The sequence below is a fragment of the Pleurodeles waltl genome, chromosome 6 (genome assembly GCF_031143425.1).
Source record: "Pleurodeles waltl isolate 20211129_DDA chromosome 6, aPleWal1.hap1.20221129, whole genome shotgun sequence".
Classification (NCBI taxonomy): Eukaryota; Metazoa; Chordata; class Amphibia; order Caudata; family Salamandridae; genus Pleurodeles; species Pleurodeles waltl.
In genome coordinates this window covers 511257337-511281355 of record NC_090445.1, presented here as the reverse complement: position 1 = coordinate 511281355, position 24019 = coordinate 511257337, and the positions used below count along the sequence as shown (strand labels likewise).

Here is a 24019-nt window from a genome sequence, read left to right as displayed (position 1 = left end):
TCGCCACCTGCCTGCATCTCATTTAGCTATGGGCTTTAATAGCTATAGAACAAAAAGACGCGCGCACCCGACAGGTCAAGTGTTTCTGCCTGTCGAAGTCTGAAGTAGCCAAAGAGCCTCATGATCAATCCAAATGAGAATACTTATGGCGAGTAGTTTCTTCCTAAGGCAGATTCAAACCGACTGGACTCCTCCCCGCAGCAACTGCTTTAGCACTCTCACAGCTAATTCTGCACTGCTGATGCTCCTGTGGCACATGCTCAAGGGACAACCAGCACTTCTGCTGGCTGTTCCAAGCAAAGGAAGCTTGGAAACTGTATCATCCCGCACCCTGCCCCCCACCAGGACTCTGCAACCCAACATACATAGTGGGACTCGTGTAGGCTTCACCAACATACAAAAGATTAAGGGCACAGTAGTGCGAGTTCCCCTATCTTGCAGAAACATTACAGGGCAGCTGGCAGCAGGATATATATCCTTTGTTTTTGCACTGTGGGATTTATATAGAGCTTTGTACATTCTGATGAGAACAGGAAGCACCCTCCACTTGCAGTAGGTTTCCAGGTGCCCTTCTTTAGAGTATGGCTGCAAACGGGAAGGAGAAAGAGCTACCCATCAAGAGACTAGATCCCACAGCGTGAAACCTGGAAAACTTGGATCAATTCTGCTTCTCAACATGAGCAAACTGTTTGATCCTAGGCAATTATCAAATTTCACTGTCCCTCCATTTCTTTTATCATGACATTTGAGAACACCTGGAAATAGCAGTTCAGGAAGTGTAGTGTCCAAAAAGAACAAGTTAACTCACATTTTGTAACACTGTTTCAGGTGGATAATCAGTCGAACAGCTGATTGTTCATCTTAGAATAACCCATAGGTGCCAAATTGGATAAGCAGATTTTTTGTAGCAGTTCTTATGAGTGCAGCTAGGTGTCATTGTACAGCACCGCTAAGTGACACTGTGGGGCTTGGCACAGACACCCCAGTGCCTCGGAATTGACAGAGCAGAGCCACATACGAGTCACCCATATGCACAAACATATGTTTCTGGGTCTTTACCCTTTCTGTGCCTTTAGACATGGAGCTGGAACAATTTTGCTTATCACTAACGTGTGACCTTTTTTAGATTTTAAATAGGCCGTGCCACGGAACAGGGCAGAGAAATGGCAGTGAGGAATCTTTGTTTCGAGATGAAATCCATCTGCAAGAATGTTACCAGACTATACATGGATGCTTCTGATTACAAATTCATCACCTTAGGTTAGATGCCATTTCTGTAAACGTCCGGCGACAGAACAAAGGCAGTTAACTGTCGCCACTCAATCTCTGTGTATGGAGATGTACGTCGTGCAGATTGGGTGGCAGACTCTACCCTGCTTATTGTACAAGAGGTCTTCCCGAACTAGTAGCCTAATGAAATGATAAATGCTCACAAGCTCCAGGTACAGCAGGCCCAACAAGGAGCCACCAGGATGATTTGGGCCCGATCACTCTTGATAGTCTTCAAAACTCGGAGCAGGACAGGTAGCAGTTGGAAGTCATACAGGAGTCTCTGGTTCCATTTCAGCCATAATGCCTCTCCAGGGAGTATTCAAACAGAAAATTCCAGGGTGCAAAATTGTTGACACACTGCATTCTCAGCAGTGCGAAGAAAATCTAATCAAGGTTGTTCCCATTGGTGGAAGATCCCTTGCTTCACTTCAGGCTGCAGACACCACTTGTGCTCTGCCAAACGATGTCTGCTCTGTTTACCCACTCTGGCATAACGTTTCCAGATGTCTGTCAACCAGAATTATGTCCTGGCACACTTTGCCAGAGCAGTGTACACACCAGAACATTTATGATGGTGATGCACAGTACTTTGGCACAGCTTTTTCCAATACTACATGGCAATGGTGTTGCCCATGAGAACCTGTAAAAGCTTCCCATTCATGGAAGGCAAGCCATTATGAACCAGATCATCAGTAGGTTGATGTGGAGCTGGCCATCCAATGGAGACAAAGCCCTCTCATCCCATCTTCCCCAGGTGACCCCACCGAACCCATCAGCAATGCATCAGTCACAAATGACAGCTCTTGGTGGGGCATTGGAGAAAGTGGTCTGCTGCAGTACAAAGTTAGATAATTCAGCCAACACTGCAGATCTTCTTGAGCAGTTTTCTTCGAGACCTGGATGAGCTCAGAAAGGCAACACTGATGCTGTGTACACTACAGTGTCAGGTTCCACTGCAAGGCTTGCATGTGCCACCTTGCATGATTGACAAAGTGGATGCACAAAGCTAAAGGCCAAGAAACCTCACAGCTACCCTCCCTTGGATCCAGAACTGAGCCTAAAACATGGAAATCATTGCCCAAATGTCCTAGACTCTTTGCTGTTGGAAAAGGCCCCAAATTCCACCTTGTTCAGATCGCCAAATAAATGGAAATATCTATGAGGAAATCAGGTACGACTTCACCTTGTTAATGATAAATCCCCAAAACACTAAAGGTTCTGCCATTTTCTACAGGAGGTTCATGACTGACTATAGCAATCCTGCCATCAGCAGCCACTCATGATGCACAGGAATACAGGAACTCTTGAACTCTATAGATGGGCAGTGACCACCGCCATCATTTTCGTGAACACCTGCAGTGTGCTGGTGAGGCCAAAGGGTAAAACCTACCTTAAACCAAAGGAGTCTACCTTGAACTAGGGATAACATCTGCAGAAACGCATGAAAAGGTATACAAATGTATGCCTTCTGCAAGTCCAAGCTCACCATCCTGTGTCTCAGGTCCACGGCAGATAGAATCTGAAAAAATATGAGCATTTTGAATTTGTTCTTCCATAACAAGGCATTCAGGGGGCAGAGGTCCAATAACCCTCGTCTGTCCTTTGCTGAAATGAGGAATAGCAACAGTAACAACTCTTGCTTTTCTCCAAGACCCATAACCCCTCTTTAGCCCTTGGCCAGGAAAAGGCATGCCTGTTGTAGCCAGATCTACAGAGTTGCGGCTGAAATTCATTTCAGAGTGGGGGGAATTTTGGGTGGGGAGAAGCGAAAGGCTAGGGTGTAACCTGCTTGAACCAATTGCATGACACACCTGTCAGATGTGATGTTGCTCCAGTTGGGGAAGAAGTACTGGATCCTGCCTTCCATTGGGAGGGAATAAGTCACTAACTGCAAATTAAAGTGGTTTGGTGGCTGCTGCTGCAGGAGAACATGGGTTAGAGGACTGGTGTACATTGCCAGAGAACCAGTGCAATTCATCCAGATATGTCAATGAAGGACAACACTGGTAGAGACTGTTATGCCAATTTAATCCCTGAGATCCTGACTGGTGCAGAAAATATACTTGACCACATGCTACCAGTCATGTGTCATCTGTGTGAGTGAGGCCCCAAGATCCTCCTTATATGCCAGCAAGATCGCTGATCATGACTGGCTGGAAATCAGTTATGGTTCACTTTACTTGTTGAGGCTGGAGAATAAGGCTGGAGTGGGGCGTTAGCGAGAACATTATGATAACCAGGCACCATTCTTTGACATCGAGCCACCTGCCTGTTCAAAAGTGGGCCTGAACATATTTTTGACCAGGTAACCATCAACATATCTGTGAGAGAATAATTCACTGGGAGTAGGGTAGCAGATGTTGCCAGTCCAGGAAGTAGGATTTCTATTAAAACTATTGCTTAGTTTCAGTGGCGGGCCTCGGTAATTCTAATACTCCAGCTTCCCTCCAAACCATGACTGCAAATTTCCAATGTGGCAAGCCAAGAGCCATCTCAATGAATGTACGAAACCTACTGGTGCTTTGTAAAGCAAGGGGTAAGACATCATCACTGTAATGAGAAGGGGAAAAGTCATCCTACCCACCCCCAATCACAACCATCAATGTCCTCGGGTGTAGCCTACTTTTGAAAAGGGTCAGAATCAGTGCCAAAAAGAAGATGGAACCTCTGCTGATAACTGCCCGAAACAGTAGGGGACAGGGTTACAGTCAATGTGTATGACAACGTGTTGTACTTTTGTAATCTCCTGGGGCATCATCTCTATAGCTAACGGTCAGGAGCCAACATGGGCAACAGCAGAAGATCCTCCATTGGCACCGGCGTTGGGAAGTCAGGAACCAATGCGGATTTCAGGACCAGGTTGTAAGCCTGTGCCAGAACTGGTAAGGAGCCATAGGGGACAGATGCTGCTGAGGGAGGGTCTGTGTCAGTAACCAGAGTGGAGGCTCTTGCAGTTTCTTGTGGCCCAAAGGTACACAGATGGAGACGGAAGTGCACTGAAAATTTGCAGCATGGTTTCCTGAAGGCGTTGATCTGTTGCAGGGTTGACAGCAGCCTGGAAAACTTGGGGCATGTCAGGACCGACTGAGGAGCTGGCTTTGTGGCTGGTGATAGCGATGAAGTGCGACTGAATCTTGAGGCCATTTGTGCCTCATCTTTGAAGTCAGAGTAGCAGGATGGGTTGTGTCCTGGGTTGCTTTTCTATGCTTGGTTTGAACTTGGACTTACAGGAGGACTTCGAGCAAGATCACAGAAACAGCCCCGGGACCAATTGTGTGACTTGGAGCTGGGTGTATGCCAAGGAAACAACTTCTTGTGCTCTGCAATATACAGCTTCACCTACCCGTCTTGAAACGCCTTCAGATGCATGAGGGCATGTTTTTGATTGTTTAATTTCGTACTACAGATGCCATTTTTATCCTACAGCTGCAAAAATGTTACCTCTTTCATATGAAAGAGCACAACTAAACTATTTAAGTGGTTTGTGGGAAGGGTTACGCAGTGACCATACAGTAAAGGAGAAAATACCCTCTGCAACATGTGAAAAAGATATTGCAAGTTACCTCTGAGTTCCATGGCCGAATAAGTGAACTCGGAATTCAGCCTCGTTCCTCATTATGGTCACAAAACTCATCGGTGGGTTGCAAAATCTTTAACAAGTAGGGCAGGTGGTGCTTTACCGTATCTTATTTTACAAGTACAGTTGCACTGCATCATATCACAGCATGATGTTACTTATTCCAAGATCAAACCTTTTGCTTCGATGACTTCTTCAGTCACTCTTGCTGGAATAGTAACACAGGTGCCATGTGCCCTTACTAGTAAATAAATACGTGGATACTTTATAAATATTAGCAAACATCTGCAGCGATTATAGACGCTTGACATAAACATTTGTCAACATATAAAACCGCCGAGAGTCTAGTGCGTAGGACACTGGCAGTACGTCATGATAAAAACTCATGTGCATATCTCTGGAGAAGGCCAGCAGCCAGAAAACACTCAAAGGCTACTGAGATTTTGCTTGGTTTCCATAGTGTCATACGTTTGTTATGGAAAATAGTAAACATCATATTTTCAAACGACAGCAATAAAAACTACGATGAATTATGTCGAAGCATAAAAAAAACCGCACCGCTCTTTTACACAATGTACGTCAACAGGTTACCTCTGCTGTGTGATAATGACAGGAGGGGAACAGGCTACGAACTCTTCATACAAATCATGCGAACAAGACTACAAGTTAAAAGAAAAAAACATGCGTGGGTGTTGGTGGGGTTCCTAAATGGAATGAGTGGGAATCGGGGTTCCGTGTGCATAGTCTTAAGAAACAGAAACGAAAAGAAAAACACCAATTAACCATGTGGAGGGAGCGCCTGCAAACATCTATCGATGCAGACATGACTGTCAAATACCTCATTTTCTATGGGTCAAACAGGCAAAAACAATGTTTCCCAGAAGCTATGGAAAACAGACTGTTCAGTTTATTGCACTTTTGGCTATTCAATGCAACGAAGTAATACTTACGTGAAACGATATGGACCAAATCAATTACGTTTTGTTTAGAACAGTTTCCCTCTATTAGGGCTCAGGGAAGGGCTTATATGTTACTATCTGCAAAATAATTCACAAATCACTGCTCAGTCACCCCTTGTTTGATGATTTTCGATATTGTAAACAAGTATATAAATTACAATGGTTGACTGTATTTTGATCAGCAAATCAGTAAAGTTTTCTTTTTTTCACGAATGAATTTGATTTCTAACAAAATTGCGTCGGAACCGCTCTGTTTTAAGCACTGCAGCAGGTCAGAATTTCTCCAAAGCGTACATCAATTTTTCCTTTTCAGTACTGTAATTTTTTCAGCAAATTACTGGTGAAGAAATCTAAAGGTTGAACCTTCTTGTTATTTCCTACCAAAGTTACCCATACAGACACACTTCTCAGCTTTAATAAATAAGTAAAGGTGCATAGTTTTTCTCCTGCAATGCCTTGGTTTTAATCCTCAGCCGAAGGTGCATGAATAAAGGAGCTGTGCACCCTGTAGCTAGTTTTATTTTTCACCTTCACTTTTGCTCTGCTTGTTCCCACCACCCCCATTGCGCTATCTCTGAGCTCCTCCTTCTGAGAGAGGGGGTTATAGCCCATACCATGACCAGGCATCACGGTAGGAGGAGATTCCCAATGATGAATCATGCCGCCTATGGTGGGTGAGGGAAACTGTCCTTTTAAAGGGATTGCCCATCTTAGTTAGGTCTTCATATGTAACAGCGATCCTTATAGACCCAGGAGTTCCTAAGTTAATAAATATCGCCAAGTGCTCTTGAGGTTAAGGAGCTAATACGTCCATCTACAATATAGCTCATGTGGCAGAAACTACCTTGGACAGGTGAGTAAAAAATGTATTACTATTCTAGTTCCCCAAACAAATTCATTAATTAGCTACTTTGTCTTCCAGCTACACAGATAGGATTCAGCTGACACTTGTTTAAAAAAAATTCTAGTACACAATTTCCTTGCTCTGTATGGATTGCTTACATCTATGTAGGTTTCATAAACTGAGCCAAACGTTATTTCAAGTATCAGGAGATGTATCTTCAAATATAATGTCAAATGTAAACCCAGACAAGAAAATGAACACAGTATCACACACACTAACTAAAATGTGTTCAAAACAGAAAACACGTTAAAATATATATTTTTTTAAATTAAAAATATCAAATTAAAGTTTGAAAAACAATCTTTAGAAGTGAAGGTGCAGTACAAAGCAAGTCGAGTACATGTCTTCATCCATATAATGCCACATAGTGGGTTAAACACCCTGACATCAATATCGTCAACCAGCGCTTACAAAAATATGTACTAAATCCATTTACAAACAACTTCCCAATGACCATTGATCATGAAGCCATACCCAGGGAATGCCTCCTTCCCTTCACGTTCATATCCCCATCTCCCAGAATCTCACGTGACGGGTGCTTTGAAATATTATGTCATTATATCCCAATTAACAGCGCTCGGTTTTAAAATGCCTGTTAACATGGAGAGGTATCTCAAAGTGGCACAATTTATATTTTCCTTATTTGACACAAGTTTTTTAAAACGTTGTCAGGGATCCCCTTTTTGGCAAATACATACTAACTTCCTATGTGGACCTATCTGTTTGCTTTCAGCCAAACGGAATGCACCATTTCAGAACACAAGACCCCACCTCTCGCCCACAGGAGTCACCTAGATACGACGAAAACATGTTACTACAAAATAAAGTTAACCTACAACCAAATGAATGTGCACAGGTCATCAGCAAGGGTAATAATTCAATATAGTTATAAAAATGAGTGAGCCATGAACGTGTGTTCAACAAACTGTTATAAGGCAATACAAATGCTGCACTGATTCAGAAAAGAATACTATGGTGTAGAAACTGCTTTAAGAAGGATGAAAAAGGTGGGTAAATAAGCATAACAAGGAACCCTCTATAAGAGATCTCAAGTAGAATCCTCTAACAGCAAACCACCTGACCAGTGTCTGAGTGTGTGTGTGTTTTAACATGTGCATGAAGAGAACTCACAGACACACAACTTAGGCACTTACACACTTTTTGTACACACAGCTCTTTCTGAGGTTCCTCCATCTCTGTATCCCACACATACTTTATCTCCTTTCTCTCCATTGCTCTTTTCACTGTTTCCTTCTTCGTGCACTTCCTTTTATCTACTTCACTTCGACACAGCCCTCTATCTCCCTCTCATACAAACCATTTTCTTTTCCTTTGGCGCTGTCCATATTTCAACAGCTGTCTCCTCCTTCACATGTTTTCCACACGTAATTACAACTGGCAAATGTGTATTCATTACTCTAAGCGCTCAGTACAGAGGTCAAGGACTGGATGAGCATACTGTCACAACATCTTTATGACACACTGACTGGCAATGCCAGGAAGTTAAGTCGCATTACCTCCAGCCTGAACTCTAGAGTTGATCAATTATGCTCGGTCATCAATACTTTTTAGCACCCTGAAATCAGTTAGGCCACTAAAGGCAGGTCAGTTCGTAGTATGCGCTATACAAGTCTTACATGTTGCATGAAAGAGAGAAAAAACAAGCATTTTCAATGCAACGGGGCTCGCATTTGCTCGAGTTGGAGCTATTTGCGTTGTAAACTCATAACCTAACTTTTCGTGCCACACAAATTAAAAGGACAAAAACCAGCACGCTCGCGCTATGTAAACCCCAGCGCGATCGCGCTGCGGGGAAAATTAACAGATAAAGTAGTCCAGAAACCAGGCTCAAAACATCGAGCCTCGTATGTTTCTAGTAGATTACCGGTGCTGTGTAGGCGGGCTAAACACCGGAAAAAGCATGATGTATGCATGCCTTTCACAAATGAAAGCAAGCAGATTTTAAAGAGCAAGTCCAGGAACCAATGAAAGAGACTGACCTGACCTGGGCGTGGTTTGAAGCCCAAAGAGAGATTACTTTATGGAAGGAGCGCTTTGCGCTCGCCCATAAAAACACAAACACACCTGGGGGGAAATGGTCAAAAATACCATGCAACATAAAGTAAGGTTTCTGAAATATATCAGGGAATGCACCACTGACCTGGATTGCCCTAAATATTCTTACACACATTATGGAGAACGAGGTCAGTTATTTTGCCTGTAAAGAGAAGGGACTGAACCTGTGGCCCGGAAGGGACACGTTTCAAAGCACTTTATTTAATTTACAGCAATACTTAAAGCCCTAATGTAGGGCGTCTTTGATAGGAGCTAGTGACATCTACTGAACTTACGCACTATGTCACTCACTATGTGGACTCCATCTAGTTTGCTAAAACATTTTAAAAACAATGACAAAACTAAACAACAACAAATATCCAAGCCCAGTCACAGTCTTTTGTTCCACCACCACTCTAAACTGTTACAGTAAATTGGTTAAACAATGTGGAAAAACAGGGGGAATAAGAGTTTGAGCACGTAGACCGATGGACAAAAACACAAAAAAGGTAAGAATTTGCCTTTTCTATTTAGTGGACTACATTCATGAATCAAAAAGTTTGCTTTTCCTTGTTAAGTATGCGCCACAAGCAGCTTCAGCAACATGGATAAAACCAGGTTTAGTAATATTTTTTTGAACGCACATCTCAGAAAACCAGGATTCTTATTCGTGCAAAGAAACAACGTTGCATTACTGTAACCTAAAGATATAGTTAAACTCACAAGCATGACTTAAAAAAAAATAAGGTATGAAGAATGGAAATAAAGTATTGACCACCCAGCACTGGCACTGAATTGCACTTCCTTTTATGTGGATGTTGTGAGGTAAAATGCTATCACTCACAGGTCAAGAGAGCCAGTCACTGAAATGGGCCAACCCAGTGCGCAAAGCTGTATGCTGTGGTTGGCAGGAGAAAATGGTAAGGACAGTGCAGCAGAACAATGGATGAAGAGGGCGGACCCAAAACACCTCTAAATTTGTATATATGTATGTTTCAATTACACCTGCATGATAGGAAAAACATGCACAGTTCTATTAAAAATTGTATCCAATGGTTATTTTTTTTTTCATTTAAAACGTTTACTGGAGCATATTGCCACCTATTTTAGGCAGCAAGACTTTGTTTTCCTTCTTTTTATTTTGTGGCATATGCCTGCCATAAAAAGTAAGTAAATAAAAATAACCAGTGCACTCGCTTACAAAAACTAAACCGACTGTTCAGTCAGTGTTTTTTTTTTTTTGGCACGAGGCTACAAATCACAGAATTATTTCATTTTTTGAAATGACATGGGCTTAATGTTAAGTAGGATAGAAAAAGATGAATCGCATTTTTTAAAAATGTTGTTACATTTTATTTGGACTTTGTTTCTGGCCATACAATTAACTTTCCCTTTTTGTCAAATACCCTCTGGCTTTGGGATGCTATTAAAACTAGACCCATGAACATATTTTCACCCCCAAAGCAAAATGTCATTCTCCCTTTCAAAAACAACAGGAATACCCTTGATTCTCTGGGCCCTTGATGACTGACTAGAACTACCATATTCTAACAACAGCACTTTGTACTATATATTGTCGGGAATAAACATTACTTGACCTTTAGATCCGTTTAGTAATAAAAAAAAAAAGTCTAGGCTACAAATGTTTTAGTGTTTTGGAAACTAAGATATATATTTTGATTCCTTTCCTGTATGAGTGCATAGTCTGATTTAAAATATTTGAAAAGAGATGCTCTTGAAAAGCAGGGGTTCTGAATGAAAGCAATCCTTCCGTTCTCAGTAGCATCTTTGCAGTTTTTAGCTAATCAAGTCGTAACCAACCGAGAGAATGGATGGCTCCCTTGATCTTCTTCGGCTCTAGTATAGCAGACTTGACGTTTCACACAAACACAAAATTGAACTGGACACCAAACATGGGTTGCCGAGAGGTCATCGAATAACATACAGTATATATATATATTACACACACACACACACTTGAACCATGATCAAAACTTAAATAATGCAAAGGGAGCTTACTCGGCGATACTTCATGTCAGTACTTGCCTCTTGCACAACAGTGGTTTACATGGGTATTGGCCTATTCCGCCACTCTGCCTGCAATTCCCACCCAGGTGCAGCACTATATCTTTGAGGCCCAAGTCTGCACACACTGCTCCCTTCTGCCAGGTGTCAAAGCAGTAATGACAACGTGTGGCAGATTTCCAATGAATTAATCTAAGGTGAGCTTGGCAGATATCTGTGCTAATCACCCATTAGGTTTTTAGAAAGGTAAAGGCTGAAACAGAGTACCCTAAAATCATGCGTGGTCTATGCATTTGTAACATTTCATCATGAACAGCTTTTTGAGGCTCAGCAACGGATTGGGGCATCAACTTTACTAACGAAATTAAACATTAATGTCTACACAGTTCAATATCAGAAGGTGAGCTTGGACTGAGCGGAATCCATATGACTTCCCCAATCGCCTATCGGTAATGTACAGTGAATACTTCATAGACCTCCACTAACTGTGGGTTTTTAACAATACTAGTCATGTACCGCCTCCAGCGCACAACCCACAAGCTCTTCATTCAATGACACATAATTTCCTTCTTAGCAATGTCCTTGCTGCCAATCTACCACAGTCATGGCTATCCCCTAACCGGAAGCTTTCTGCAGCTTACCTTTGGACTTGCTCATTCAAGTAACCCATTTCCCTCTCAACCCCACTTCCATTGGCTCATCCAACCCTCATATTCCCACCTACAAGCACTCTATTTGGACCAGGTCCCTGGCATTTTCACTATGCCTGCGTACAGTCAAAAACTGGGTAGAATACAAAAGGTAGGGTCTATGGTCGAAATGCAGAGGTGTTTTTCTGATCTTATTATCATCCACAGCCTCATTATATGACTCCCAGTTAATCACTGATTTTCAGCAATAGTGGCATTATATGACAATGGAACCACATGGCAAAGTAGGAGGGGTGCATTAAGGGCTGCAAAGACTCCAACTAACGATCACTTTCAATTATGAACGCATAAAAAGATATTTAACAATAATTGTAAGAAACCTTAAAAATCCACACATTGTAAATCCCAAACCCTTCTCATGTTTAAAGTTCAGAAAACTCATCAACAGTCCAAGTATTTGAAAAATCTAATGACGACTTCCGTATTCTTAATACTTTTCAAAATATATTCGGTACTGAAGAAAAACCCTCCAGGAGTACTAACATAACAAACATAGCCCTCTTTTTCAAGATCGACAGACATTAGAATTTGTAAATGCCAGCTATAAAACTGAATCTCAGGAAATATTTAAGGCAAACTTAAAACGAGGTCACACTCATGATGGGAGTTTGCATCCAAATAAATGGAAGCCCGCCTGGGGAGAATATTTGTGGTTTCTTGTCTCAGTGGAGACTGCATACCTTCAGAGCTTCTATGACGACATCCCTCGCTTCCAGCTCGCCCTCCAGGACGCTGAAGAGCATCAGGAGCTCAGGCTTACTGAGCTTTTCCAGATTCATCGTGGAGCCTGCAAGGAGAAGGAAGACAGTCACTTCAGGGAATGTCAGGTCGGAAGCAGCAAGTAATTGACCACATTTGGATGAATTCATACTGGCTCTTGTTATCCCAATTATTGACATTAATTGCATCTGCAAGTTTATGATGTATATGAAGCAGCACTATAAGCTGAGCCCGTGAGTCAGCGGGGCGGCAGGACAGATGACATCCAGGTGCCAAGCATGACTTGGCCTAAATGTCTACGTTCACTCTCTCTGGATCCCCATCCCATGTACGAAATATTTATTAAATGGGGTCATATCACGTTGCTCAAGCTACTCAAGTAGCGCTCTCTGATTAAAAGAGCGCAAATATCCAGAATCCTGCCGCCATGTTCACCTTCCTCTGACTTTCACTTTGGAGCTATAGATGGGACTAAATTGACACATTTCTTCCCAATATAGACTTGTACCATGAAAAAGTAACTAGTCTTAGAATAGACTAGTATACGACTCAAAGACTTTCTGTTTCTGCGGACTGCAATTCACCAATAACAAAGACACTCAAACAGTATCAATCACGAAAACTGAAACCAACGAGGAGGAAAAGAAACAGCTAAATGTGTAGTATGTGTGGATACATAAAATTCCCAAATATGAGTCAGCTTCTACGGAGTGAATTAACTAATAATTTACATTATGTTGCTGATGATGCCTTGCACACTCGAATGTGACCATGGATAAAAATAATACTTCTATACTTTGATTAAACGTAAAACACATTTGTATCATCTCGGCAGCTCGCTGATACCTATAAGCACAACAGAATCACTTTCAACATGAGTGTTGCAGAGTACAGCGTCAATTCGTGGAGATAGGTGTATTCACAATGGTTTATCAGAAAATAATAGCTTTTGGTTACCTGCAAATGCCAGCTACTGATGCACACATTTAATTTTTTTTGAAGGGCAGTTTAATCCTACTGGCACATTTCAATCCATTCCCAGAACAAGCATTTGCAATGCAACGAGTCTCGCATTTGCTCGAGTTAGAGCTATTAGCGTTGTAAACTCCTAACTGGACTTTTCTTTCCACACAAATTAAAAGAAAAAAAACAAAGTGCGATCGCACTAAGTAAAATGCCGCGCCATCGCACTGAAATTGAAAACGGAAAAACCAAGCGCTATCTCATTGCGTGGAAAATAAACAGATAAATTAGTCTGGAAACCATACTGAAAACATCGAGCCTCATATGTTTTCAGTAGTTTACCGGTGCACTGGAGGAGAGCTAAACACTGGAAAAGGCATGACGTATGCATGCCTTTTACAAATAAAAACAAGCGGATTTTAAAAGACAAGCCCACGAACCAATGAAAGTGACTGATGTGACATAGGTGTGGTTAAAAGCCAAAAGAGAGATTACAATAGGAGATGGAGTGCTTTGCGCTTTCCCCTAAAAAAAGAGAAACTTAGAGTATCCCAGCACATGCTCAGTGGTGAGATGGTGCTACACTGGGATGTATGCTTCCACAAAAGAATATGATGGTCTCATTTAGGGTCAAAACTATCTGCTTTTTTGTGTAAATGTTGGGGGGAATAATGTTTGAATGGAAGGTGCACATCACACAGAAAGAAGTACTATACCTTATGAGGACTATTTAAAGTTCTGAAAATTTGTTTTGCATTTTTCATGCAATTGAGAGTCTGTAGTTTGGTACTCATTTTGCAGGCCTGGGTACGCTAATGACATCAAAATTATAGACTGCCCGTAATGACATGCCGCTGATGATTAACAATGCACACAGGAGAGAAGTCTCAAATTATTGCTTCCCTGCAAATCCACGGTAATAAAATTGTAATCGCACTACAGACAGCGAAAGGGTTAAAAAGGAGAATTCAAAATACACTGACACGGGGATAAATGTAATTAAACTGACAAAATAGTTATTATAAGGTACGAGTTGTTATAAATTACTTTCTGGTCTTGGATGTCCGTTCCATTTTAAGATGAAAATAGATCAAATCAAATATATTTTATTTTGTAACTTGATACTGCTGATTACACATTCTTAACAAGTGGCGTTGTGTGCTAGCTTTTTCACTTTGTCACTGCTTGTTGAAAGATCAGAACACTGTGCTCATAGTGTCGTTAGCCAATGGCTAAAGTGGGCTGACCATCTGCCTCATGCTGTAGCGAGCAGAATACATGTGAATGAAAAAACAAAAGTCCAATGGATAAAGAGGAGGGCTGAAATACAAACTCGCACATATACTATATATATATATATATATATGTATATATACACACATGTATATATAAATATATATATGTGTGTGTGTGTATATTTCACTTATAAAAAAAACAAATGTTACAGGAACTTTATAGTTATGCTCACATTTAAATGTACAAAACTATATGAATTCAACGGTTATAGTTAGAGTTATCTCAAGTAACTATAACTCATGTCCCCACCATGCACAGTTTTTTGGTTAAAAAAATTACTGCAAATATTACATTGATATTGTCAATGATGCTATCAAAGATGTCATGAGTGCCATATTTTGTGGGGCAATTAGCAGTGAATGGCGAGGGCACGAGTTATAGTTACTTGAGATAATCAACTATAACAGGTGAATATCTGTGGATTTGTACATTTAAAATATGAACTTAAGTATAACATCCTGTAACCTTAAGCTTTTTAAGTGAATTTCTATGTTTAAAAAAAATTCTATTTCCTAACTAAACATCCTTGTAACCTTTGTTTTTTTCAGTAAATTTCTATGTTTTTTTAACGTTAAGTAACTTTAATTACCATACATTAATCCAACCATTGCTGTGCATGGGGGTTGACAACAGGACCTGCGGCCAACCCCTAATAACCACCCAACCCTGCCCCATGCATGTCTTTGGCCATGGGTGATTCGGGTTGGGCCAGGCCCTGCGGCCAACCAGCTATAACTACCAAACCCCAAGCCAAGCACGACTTTCAGCCATGCTCAGCGGGGGTTGGTCACAGGGCCTGGACTGTGGCCAGCCATCTATAACCACCCAACCCAACAAATTATTTGACAAGTAAAAATAGTGAAATCACCTTTCTGTACCTACCTCAAATTTTTTAAGTTGAAAATAATTTCAAGCTGAGAAATGACAACTGACAAACTAGACTGGAACACTCAACTTCCTGCATAAGGGTCTGAGACATTAACCACTAGGCCACAGATGATTCCTTAGTGTTCAGTGTCTAGACATCTGTACGACATTCAACCCAAATACAGTGATGGGAATAAAGGGGTAAATGTTCCATCACTAGGAATGTTTAACATTCTAAACACGAGTAAATAAATACACACTGACTTGAGATACCAGGATTTGAACCTTCAACCTACTGAGTAACAGTCCAAGAGCTTTACCAGAAGGCCAGACGTAACTCTGTTCTGTTGTGCATCAAAATGTTACTATAAAATTTGTACCAAAAGGAGACGTGGCCAAGCCGTCCAATTTGGCGTACACGAGCTTCTCGAGCTCCGCGTCGCGCCCGGTAAATCCGACAACCTTAGAGGGGACTGGGGAGTGGTGCCGCCCGATGGGCAACCAGCACTAAGCCCCTGCGCGGTCCCGCAACTTGCGGGGGCCGAAACTTGCCCCTTCGGCAACACCGCAACGGTGATACACTGCACCTGGCTGGCCTGGTCCTACGGGGCCTCATCGTGAGACGGTGCAGCCGCGAGGAGGGGCGCGGCTCCTGAAGCAGAGACGGCGCTGCGGGGGTGGGATGCCCTCGGAACACGATACATGGCTGGCGGCTTCCCCCGAGGAGGTAAGGACTTGCCCCCGGGGGAAGGGAAGAGCTGAAGGGAGATGCGGTCTGTGAGGGCCCTATTAAGGGCTGAAGACTGACACGAGCCGACCAAACATAAAGTCCCAGGGAGTACAAGGGACTAGAAACTTATCACAGCAGCGAGAGGGGCAGGGGGCCACCCTCTTCAGAACTGAAACTTTCTGCCCAGTTGTGAATGTGGGGCTACCCACAGGAGGCATTTGGAAGTTGATCAGGCTCCCGGGGAGCGGTCGAACCGCGCTTATACTCATTTGGAGGCTGCCTAGCCTGCTGCAGGACTGTGCACACTGGGTGTGCCCCACAGGATGGAGGGGAGTGTCGCTTGACTGGAGATGAGGGCAGTAAAGGACCTGGCTGCTCGTGCTGTCGGTTGGTGGAGAGCTGTTGAACCCGACAAGCGGGCCCGACCTGCCCCAACACAGTGGACCCCCGAGCGGAAACGGGACACAGTGTAATCTCGGCATTCAACCACAAGTCCACATCGAAGGAACCCACGCAAAGAGGGCACACCCAGAGCTGATTGCTACAGAGCCGGCCCTGCCAAAGGGCTCATGGTGTGAAACTGGAAATGGGCCCTGGTGATACCGGTAGCCACACGGACGCACTCCCTGAATGACAGCTCACCCGATCAGTGCCCTCGCTCTGTCTGAGACCGGCCAGAAAAGTGAGCTGGAAACAGGAATTAGCGAGACAGTGCACAGACGGAGATTTCTTGTAACCTGGACCATGGCTGGGACAGGGCGCCTACGCTCTGGTGCCGGTGATGGGAAATCGCAGGACACAGTTGCACAGGACTGTCAAAAACTGGATGCGGTCCTCGCAGCAGTGGAACGCATTGGAGACTCGCTGGAGCGCGCCCGTACGTCGCTGGAAGCCAAAATAGACAGAGTGACAAGTGATCTTGTCTTGCTGCATGCTGACCACTGCAAGTTAGCAGACAAAACCGGCGAAATTGAGGTGAAGGTGGACGAACTGGCACCGACGACCTCCTGCCTGAAATCAGAGATGGAGGAGGTACAGGCCCGGGTGATGGAATTGGAGCACCGAGTGGAGGATGCGGAGGGCCGCTCTAGGAGGAACAATATTGGAGTAGTGGGCCTTCCGGGGGGCGCAGAGGGCCAAGATCCGGTGGCCTACTCGGGGATCTGGTTGAGGGGCCTGGTACCAATGGGTGGATTCACTCCCTTCTTTTCAGTGGAGCGTGCCCACCGAGTTCCCACACGATCGAGGCCGCTGGGGAGTCCTCCTCACCCCTTAATCATTCGCCTCCTCCACTACGCAGACAGAGACGTTGTTTTGCAAACTGTGAGAACCGATTCACCTATCCGAGTGGAAGGAGCACAGGTCTTGTTGTTCCCGGACTACACTCTAGCGATGCAAAGAGACCGGGCCTCCTACCTACCACTGAAGCGCAAACTCAGTTCCCTCGGTTTGAATTACTCCCTGCTGTTCCCTGCCAAGCTACGAGTTGTGGCGGAAAACAAATCGGTACTTCTTCACCACCCCTGAGACGGCATGGGAGTGGCTCGAATCATCAGGACTGGACACGAGTGGAATTGCTGAGAGGCCAGCATCGTTGCCCCGGGGCAGGCGCGGCAGAACTAGGCGGGCCCGAAGGAAAGGCAAAATCTGGGCCGGCCGTGTGACACGAGCACCTGATCTGGAACAATTAATACAAGAGAGGAGAGAGGCTATCCAATCTGCTGCGGCGAGAAGCACGTCCCAGCTAGTGTCAGAATCGGACACCGAACTGTTGCAGCCAGCAAGTGACCGACCTGCTACCTCGGACCGCCTGTCAGAGCGGAGGGCTATTAGGGGATATGGCGTAACTGTACACTGTTGGAACTCCCTTGTGGGGGTCATAGAACCCCATTAATATGCTCTAATGGTATTAGTTATGTTTTGGTTTGGATGGACTGCGCCTATTACACACCTAACCGATAGCTGGGAATGGGCATTTGACGAGACGATGCTATGCAAAGGAGAGGGGAGAGGGGTGATAGAAGAGGCTTTGTTATCCATAACATGTCTTCATATACAGTAATTACCTGGAATGTGAGCGTCATACACACCCCCAAGCGGCGATACACCATTTATTCCTACCTTAAAAGGCATTCAATCCACCTGGCATTTCTACAGGAGACACACCTGGTTGGATCGGAGATCTTTTCGGCTGCGTCGGCGCTAGAGAGGGCAACTATACGCGACAGGGCACTCAGCTTATGCTAGGGGCGCGTTGATTTGGATCAGAGCTGGCACACCCTTTGCAATAGAGGAGCAGATAGTGGACCCACAGGGTCGATTTGTGCTGGTACGGGGGGAGACTGGCGGGACACGCTATAGTACTAAGCTCTATATACGCTCCAAATACATACCAGACAGCTTTTTTACATGGCCTGTCTCAACATTTGGCGGGCTGGAGCGACCTCCCATGGTTGCTAGGGGGGGGGGACTTCAATAGTGTGCTTGATGTAGACCTGGACAGATCCTCACCCCCCCCCCGGCACGCGCAGGATAGGGTTTACTCCTTCTACTCGGCTCCGCACTCTTCACACGTGCGATTAGACAGAATGCTCTGCACTCCCAACCTAGCCTCCCTAATAGGGAACACAACCCATTACTAGCAAGCCTTAGCTGGGAAACCTCCCGACGTGCTGTACCTACTTGGAAACTGAGGCCGGAAATATTGGAAGACGCAGTGTTCAGGGGTTCACTGGGTGCTGCGATCTTGGAATACTTTGAGCTCAATGATGGCACCGCTTCATCGAGTGTGGTGGAATAGGACGCATTCAAGGTCCTTGTCCGAGGGCACTGCCTGGGGACCCAATGCAGCCTGTACCGCTCCGTTGAATGTGATCTGACCAGAGTGGAGCGAGTTTTGTTGAGGCCAGAAGGGGAGGCAGCCGACAGTCAGTCTGGGTCCCTGCAATTGGCAGCTACACACGCTGAGCACCTGTCACTCCTCGAGCGCCTGTGATGTTTAAACTATACTGTGCACTCGGCAAGAACTCATGCATCGGCTGATAAAGCTGGCAAACTACTAGCCTGGCTGATCCGCCGAGACAGCGAGAGGGGGCCAATAGTGAAGATCCACTCGCAGTTAGGGGGATTAGTATACGCGCCCGGGAAATACTAGCTGAGTTTGTCAGACATTACAGGGCGATCTACGCCTCGGAGGCCTCTTCTGGAGATAATCTCTGCGCTGCATTCCTTTCTGAGGTGGAGTTGCCACGCCTAGGAGAAGAGCAGGCGGAGGCGCTTGAGGCGCCACTTGACCTTGAAGAAATAAAGGCCAGCATTCGCGAACTCGCATCTGGCAAAACGCCGGGCCCGGACGGGTTACCAGTAGACTTCTACAAAGCCTTTGCATTGCAGTTGGCACCCAAGCTGCTTCGCGTATACGAAGATGCCGAACGGAAGGGTTACTTACCAGCCACTCAGGGAGAAGTGATGCTGGTCTCTCTTCCTAAACCGGGGAGGGATCCTGCAGAGATGGGATCGTACCAGCCCCTAGCAATGTTAAACACCGACTACAAAGTATTAGCGAAGATACTGGCGTTGCGACTGGCGCCGAATGTCCCAGGTTTAGTCCACCCTATCAAAACGGGTTTGTCCCGGAAAGAGACACATCACATAATATCAGAAGATTGTTCTGAGTCATGAATTATGCGGGTTGGGCGTGGCTGAGAGCGGGTTGCCTTGTCCTGGACTTGGAGAAGGCCTTTGATTCCCTGGAATGGCCCTACCTGTTCAGAGTGTTGCGGAGGCTTGGAGTGGGACCCTCCTTCGCCCGCCTGGTTAAACTGTTATACACCAAGCCGCAGGTCTGGGTAAAGTTGGGATCTGCAATATCGGAGCCGATTCGTATATACAGTGGCACGAGACAGGGCTGCCCTCTTTCGCCTTTACTGTTTTCACTCGCCATGGAACCTCTGGCAGCAGCCATGCGTGGAAAGGGGACTGATTGAGGAATTCCCCTTGGGGACAGTCTGCACACAGTGTTGTACGCTGATGACCTCCTTCTGTATTTTAGAGACATTACGCGAATTCCACCAGAGGTCGGGATACTCCTGCAACGCTTCGCGAGGCTATCCGGCCTTAGGGTAAACTGGTCTAAGTTATGCCTCTTCCCTTTCGATCCGGGACTTTCAGACCCCAGGATCAATTTGGCCGGGAGTCCCGTTCCGTGGCAGCCCTGCACATTCAGATATCTAGGCATCAGAATCTACCATCGCAAGGAGGATCTGCTTGAGGGCAACCTCACGAAAGCGGTGTCCTCGGTCAGGTCCCAAATGTCGTTCTGGAGGACACTGCCGCTATCGGTAGCGGGCAGGATAGCACTCCTGAAGATGGTCATCCTGCCGCACCTCCTATATTTTTTCTCTAACCTCCCACACTAGGTTTCTCCTGGCTTCTTCAGGGCCCTGGAAACGGGGTTGAGAGACTTTATTTGGAACGGTGGCCGATGTAGAGTCGCCCTGAGGAAATTGTACCTCCCGCCTGATAGGGAAAGCCTAGCGGTCCTTAACTTAGAACACTACTACCTGGCGGCCCAACTCCAGTGGATAGCCAGGTGGCTGGCAGAGGTTCAGCTGGCTGACACAGTGTCAGAAAGTGGTCCCTGGCCACTAATGCAAATCCAACACCTGTTTCATCCGCTCACACAAGCACCAATCCCACAACAGTTGTTCCTTAAAGTCGCCCATAGATGCTTTCGTAGATCCCTTCGGCTGACGAGGCAGGTGACCCCTTTTGCACCGGCCCTGGCATTGGCGGGCACGCCGCGTGGCCCCAAGGTCAAATCAAACTCGGAACTTCGGACATGGCACAAAGCAGAACTGTTCACTTTGGGCGATCTTTATGAAGAAGGCCGGTTGATCCCATTCTCTAGGCTTCAGGACATGGGACTGCCTCCCGGCCAATTTCTATTATATAGCTCTTTGCTGCGGACCCTGGGGACTGGGTGGGGAGACATCTCGATGGCTCCTCCCACCCACTTGTTGATACAATATCTGCAGGTGTTGGGTCGGGGTCGTCGCCTGATTAGTTGGCTTGCAGATGTGCTGCGCACCCATACGGCCCTGGATGGCGGAGCACTGCGTGCGGCATGGGAGCAGATGCGGGCGCCTCAATTGCAGAAGCACAGTGGGGGGTGGCTCTCTCGGGGCACCTTAACATACCCCGCAACTCCAGACTTCGCCTCATACAATACTACCTGGTCCACAGGACCTATCTCACACCAGCCCATGTGAACAAATATTTTTCCCGTCGGGACGCTGCCTGTCCTAGATGTCAGGAGATTGGTGCAGACTTGTTACATATGGTATGGTCTTGTCCTAGATTGGGCCCCTAATAAGATAGGCTCATATGAGTGCTCTGATAGGTTGAGTTCAGTTAGTTTGTTCTCAAACTCTGGAGGAATTGTCTGGGTTAGTCTAGACCAGGCCAACATGCGAAACAAAGTCTTGAAATCTTATCTAGAAATTCAGTACTTAGCAGAGTTTGATCAACAGAGTACAGATATTGTAAAAACAAATATACTGGACACTTACTATCCAAGAAGAAGTCCACATCTTGAAAATATGTGTCTTTACGAAATTCCTCAGCACTATAGGTACAAAAATAGTGTTTCGGAAAACACTGATGAAAGCAAATATGGTGTAGTTGGTTGCGACGGTTGTTTGGTTTGGCATGCAAAAGGTAACTTAATAAACTATAGAAAACTTACCTGCCAAACTTCTGAAAAAAAATATTTTTTCTGTTTAGCACTTCTCCAGCTATTCAAACCTTGGCATTCTTAAACAGTTACTTGGACAGAATTACTGCTATGAAGACTCTTTCAACACAAGATACCATTCAGTGTCCAATATTTCTGAACTACCTGAAAATTTTAAATGAAGAAATCAAACAAGAGGAAACAATTGCTATTGAGATAGCAAAGGATAGTTCGCAAAGCAGCCAGAGTTCTGGACCTCTCAGGGGAGAGGATGTAGCACAGCAGTCAGAGCGATGACCTCGGGAGCTGGAGACCCAAGTTTGAGCCTCGCTGTCGGCGTAAAGTCCTGTGATTCTGGGCATATCACTTAATCTCCCCGTGAGACAGCAATGCAAAAAGAAACAGAAGAAGAAAATGTTGACTTGTTTATGTCTGATAGAGTTTGATGACACTAGAGTAAATGTTGATTCGAGTATAACAGTTTGAGAAGCCTGTCTACTCCTCATCTACGGCAGTACCCAGTTTACAGAAGGCCTATAATCTTACCAACATGAAAGATTTTCAAGTGTCATACTGATATTTCTGAGAAAAAGAGGAAAAAAAGAGGAAAAAAAGAGAAGAAAAAATAATGATGAAATTGTTGGGTACAAGTCCTCAAACCTGTCTGGAGTCATCTGCTATGCCAATGTAGTTTTCAATGCACTATTTTCCTTACCTCCTCTAGTTTGTGCAATTAAACAGAAAAAGGATAAAAGATTGTGCTCTTCACTCTCTATCCTGTTAGAACGCTTGAGCAGTGATAGAAAACAAAATATATTCTGCATCTTTATAAGAGATCTTGCAGGTCGGTGCACTAGATCTGTAAACTTCACTCAAAACACTCAAGAGGATGCACAAGAATTCTTGATGGTCCTGCTAGGTATTTTAGAAGAGATGGTGCCCATGAAGTCAGACACAGAATCAGAACGATTTATTTTCCCCTCTCTACCAGACTGTAAAACTGTCAGTTTTGAAAAATTATTTAAAGATGCATCACAGAATAACACGTGCACAAAATCTAACTCAGACCTTCTATCAACTTTGAAGATAAGAAGAACTGGAAAGTATATCATCTTAATGCTTTAACGATGCAATGCAGATGGAACTAAATTGGAAACGCAAATTACAAATTTTAAAGCTGGACAAATGTCTATTTCAGGTCAAACATATACCTGTACAGCCATTATTTTCCATGAAGGAATAAGTGTTACATCTAGACATTACACCATCTACAGAAAACATACAACTGGGTGGACAGAGTGTAATGAGAGCAACCTTATACCCAAGCAGAGATTACCCTATAAATTACCAAATTTGTATATTCTGTTTCTTGAACTAAAGTTCTAAGGAGGATCATTGCTGGAGAAATGGAATACTCCATATCTGGGACTTGTAATACAACATAAGACATCATACGGCCTAAAACTGTCTTACTCTCGGAAGGAAACCACAGGCACAGTACTAAACTGGAATTAGAGATCACAAAGTTTGAACCACGACAAGCATCTACAGAAGAAAAAACAGGAAGACTGGTAAACTTCTGTTTGAAGAACACCAGGAAACGAATAAAAATGATAACACCAATGATATACTCTACTGCTGTTTAAGGAATTACCACACTTTATGACATCAACGCGGCCTACCAAGGGTGATGTCTTTATACACCTTTTTAACTACTACTACTATGATTCATACACATACACTATATTATAAGCCTATAATATACTTGATAAGTATTGCTAACAGTTTGGTAAACATTTGTACTGAGTGTAATACACAATAATATTACATTTGAAATAACATGCTATGTCGTTTTTTTATTTTTTTTATTTTTGTTAACAGCCCATATGACTGTTCCCCCACCCCCATCCCCCACAACTGATCAAGGATGAATATCTATATGCACTTAATTTATAGTGCAAAATTATAGAAGCTGAGAACAGGGGAACATGACATGCTTAAAAAATATGTGTAATTGCTATACAGTAATACAACTTTCTTGTTATTAACAATACCTTTGTTATTATAGATTGTGAAGTTTTGATAGACAAGTCAATAGTAGGAAACTTTAACTTCTATTTATAGTTTCTCTTTTTTACACAGATTAAAGGACCTTTTTACTCCGGTAATGTAGGTAATTACATCTTTCTTCACTGATAAACCATCCA

General features: G+C 44.2%; 1 protein-coding gene across 1 annotated transcript in view; it reads right to left on the bottom strand.

Moving 5' to 3' along the window:
- Positions 1–24019, bottom strand: part of CTTNBP2NL (CTTNBP2 N-terminal like) — a 159783-nt gene that overhangs the window by 84860 nt on the left and 50904 nt on the right. The window contains exon 2 of the mRNA XM_069238666.1: positions 12183–12289. Within this exon, the coding sequence (XP_069094767.1) occupies positions 12183–12281 (99 nt within the window). The 5' untranslated portion in view covers positions 12282–12289. The remainder of the gene's footprint in view (positions 1–12182; positions 12290–24019) is intronic.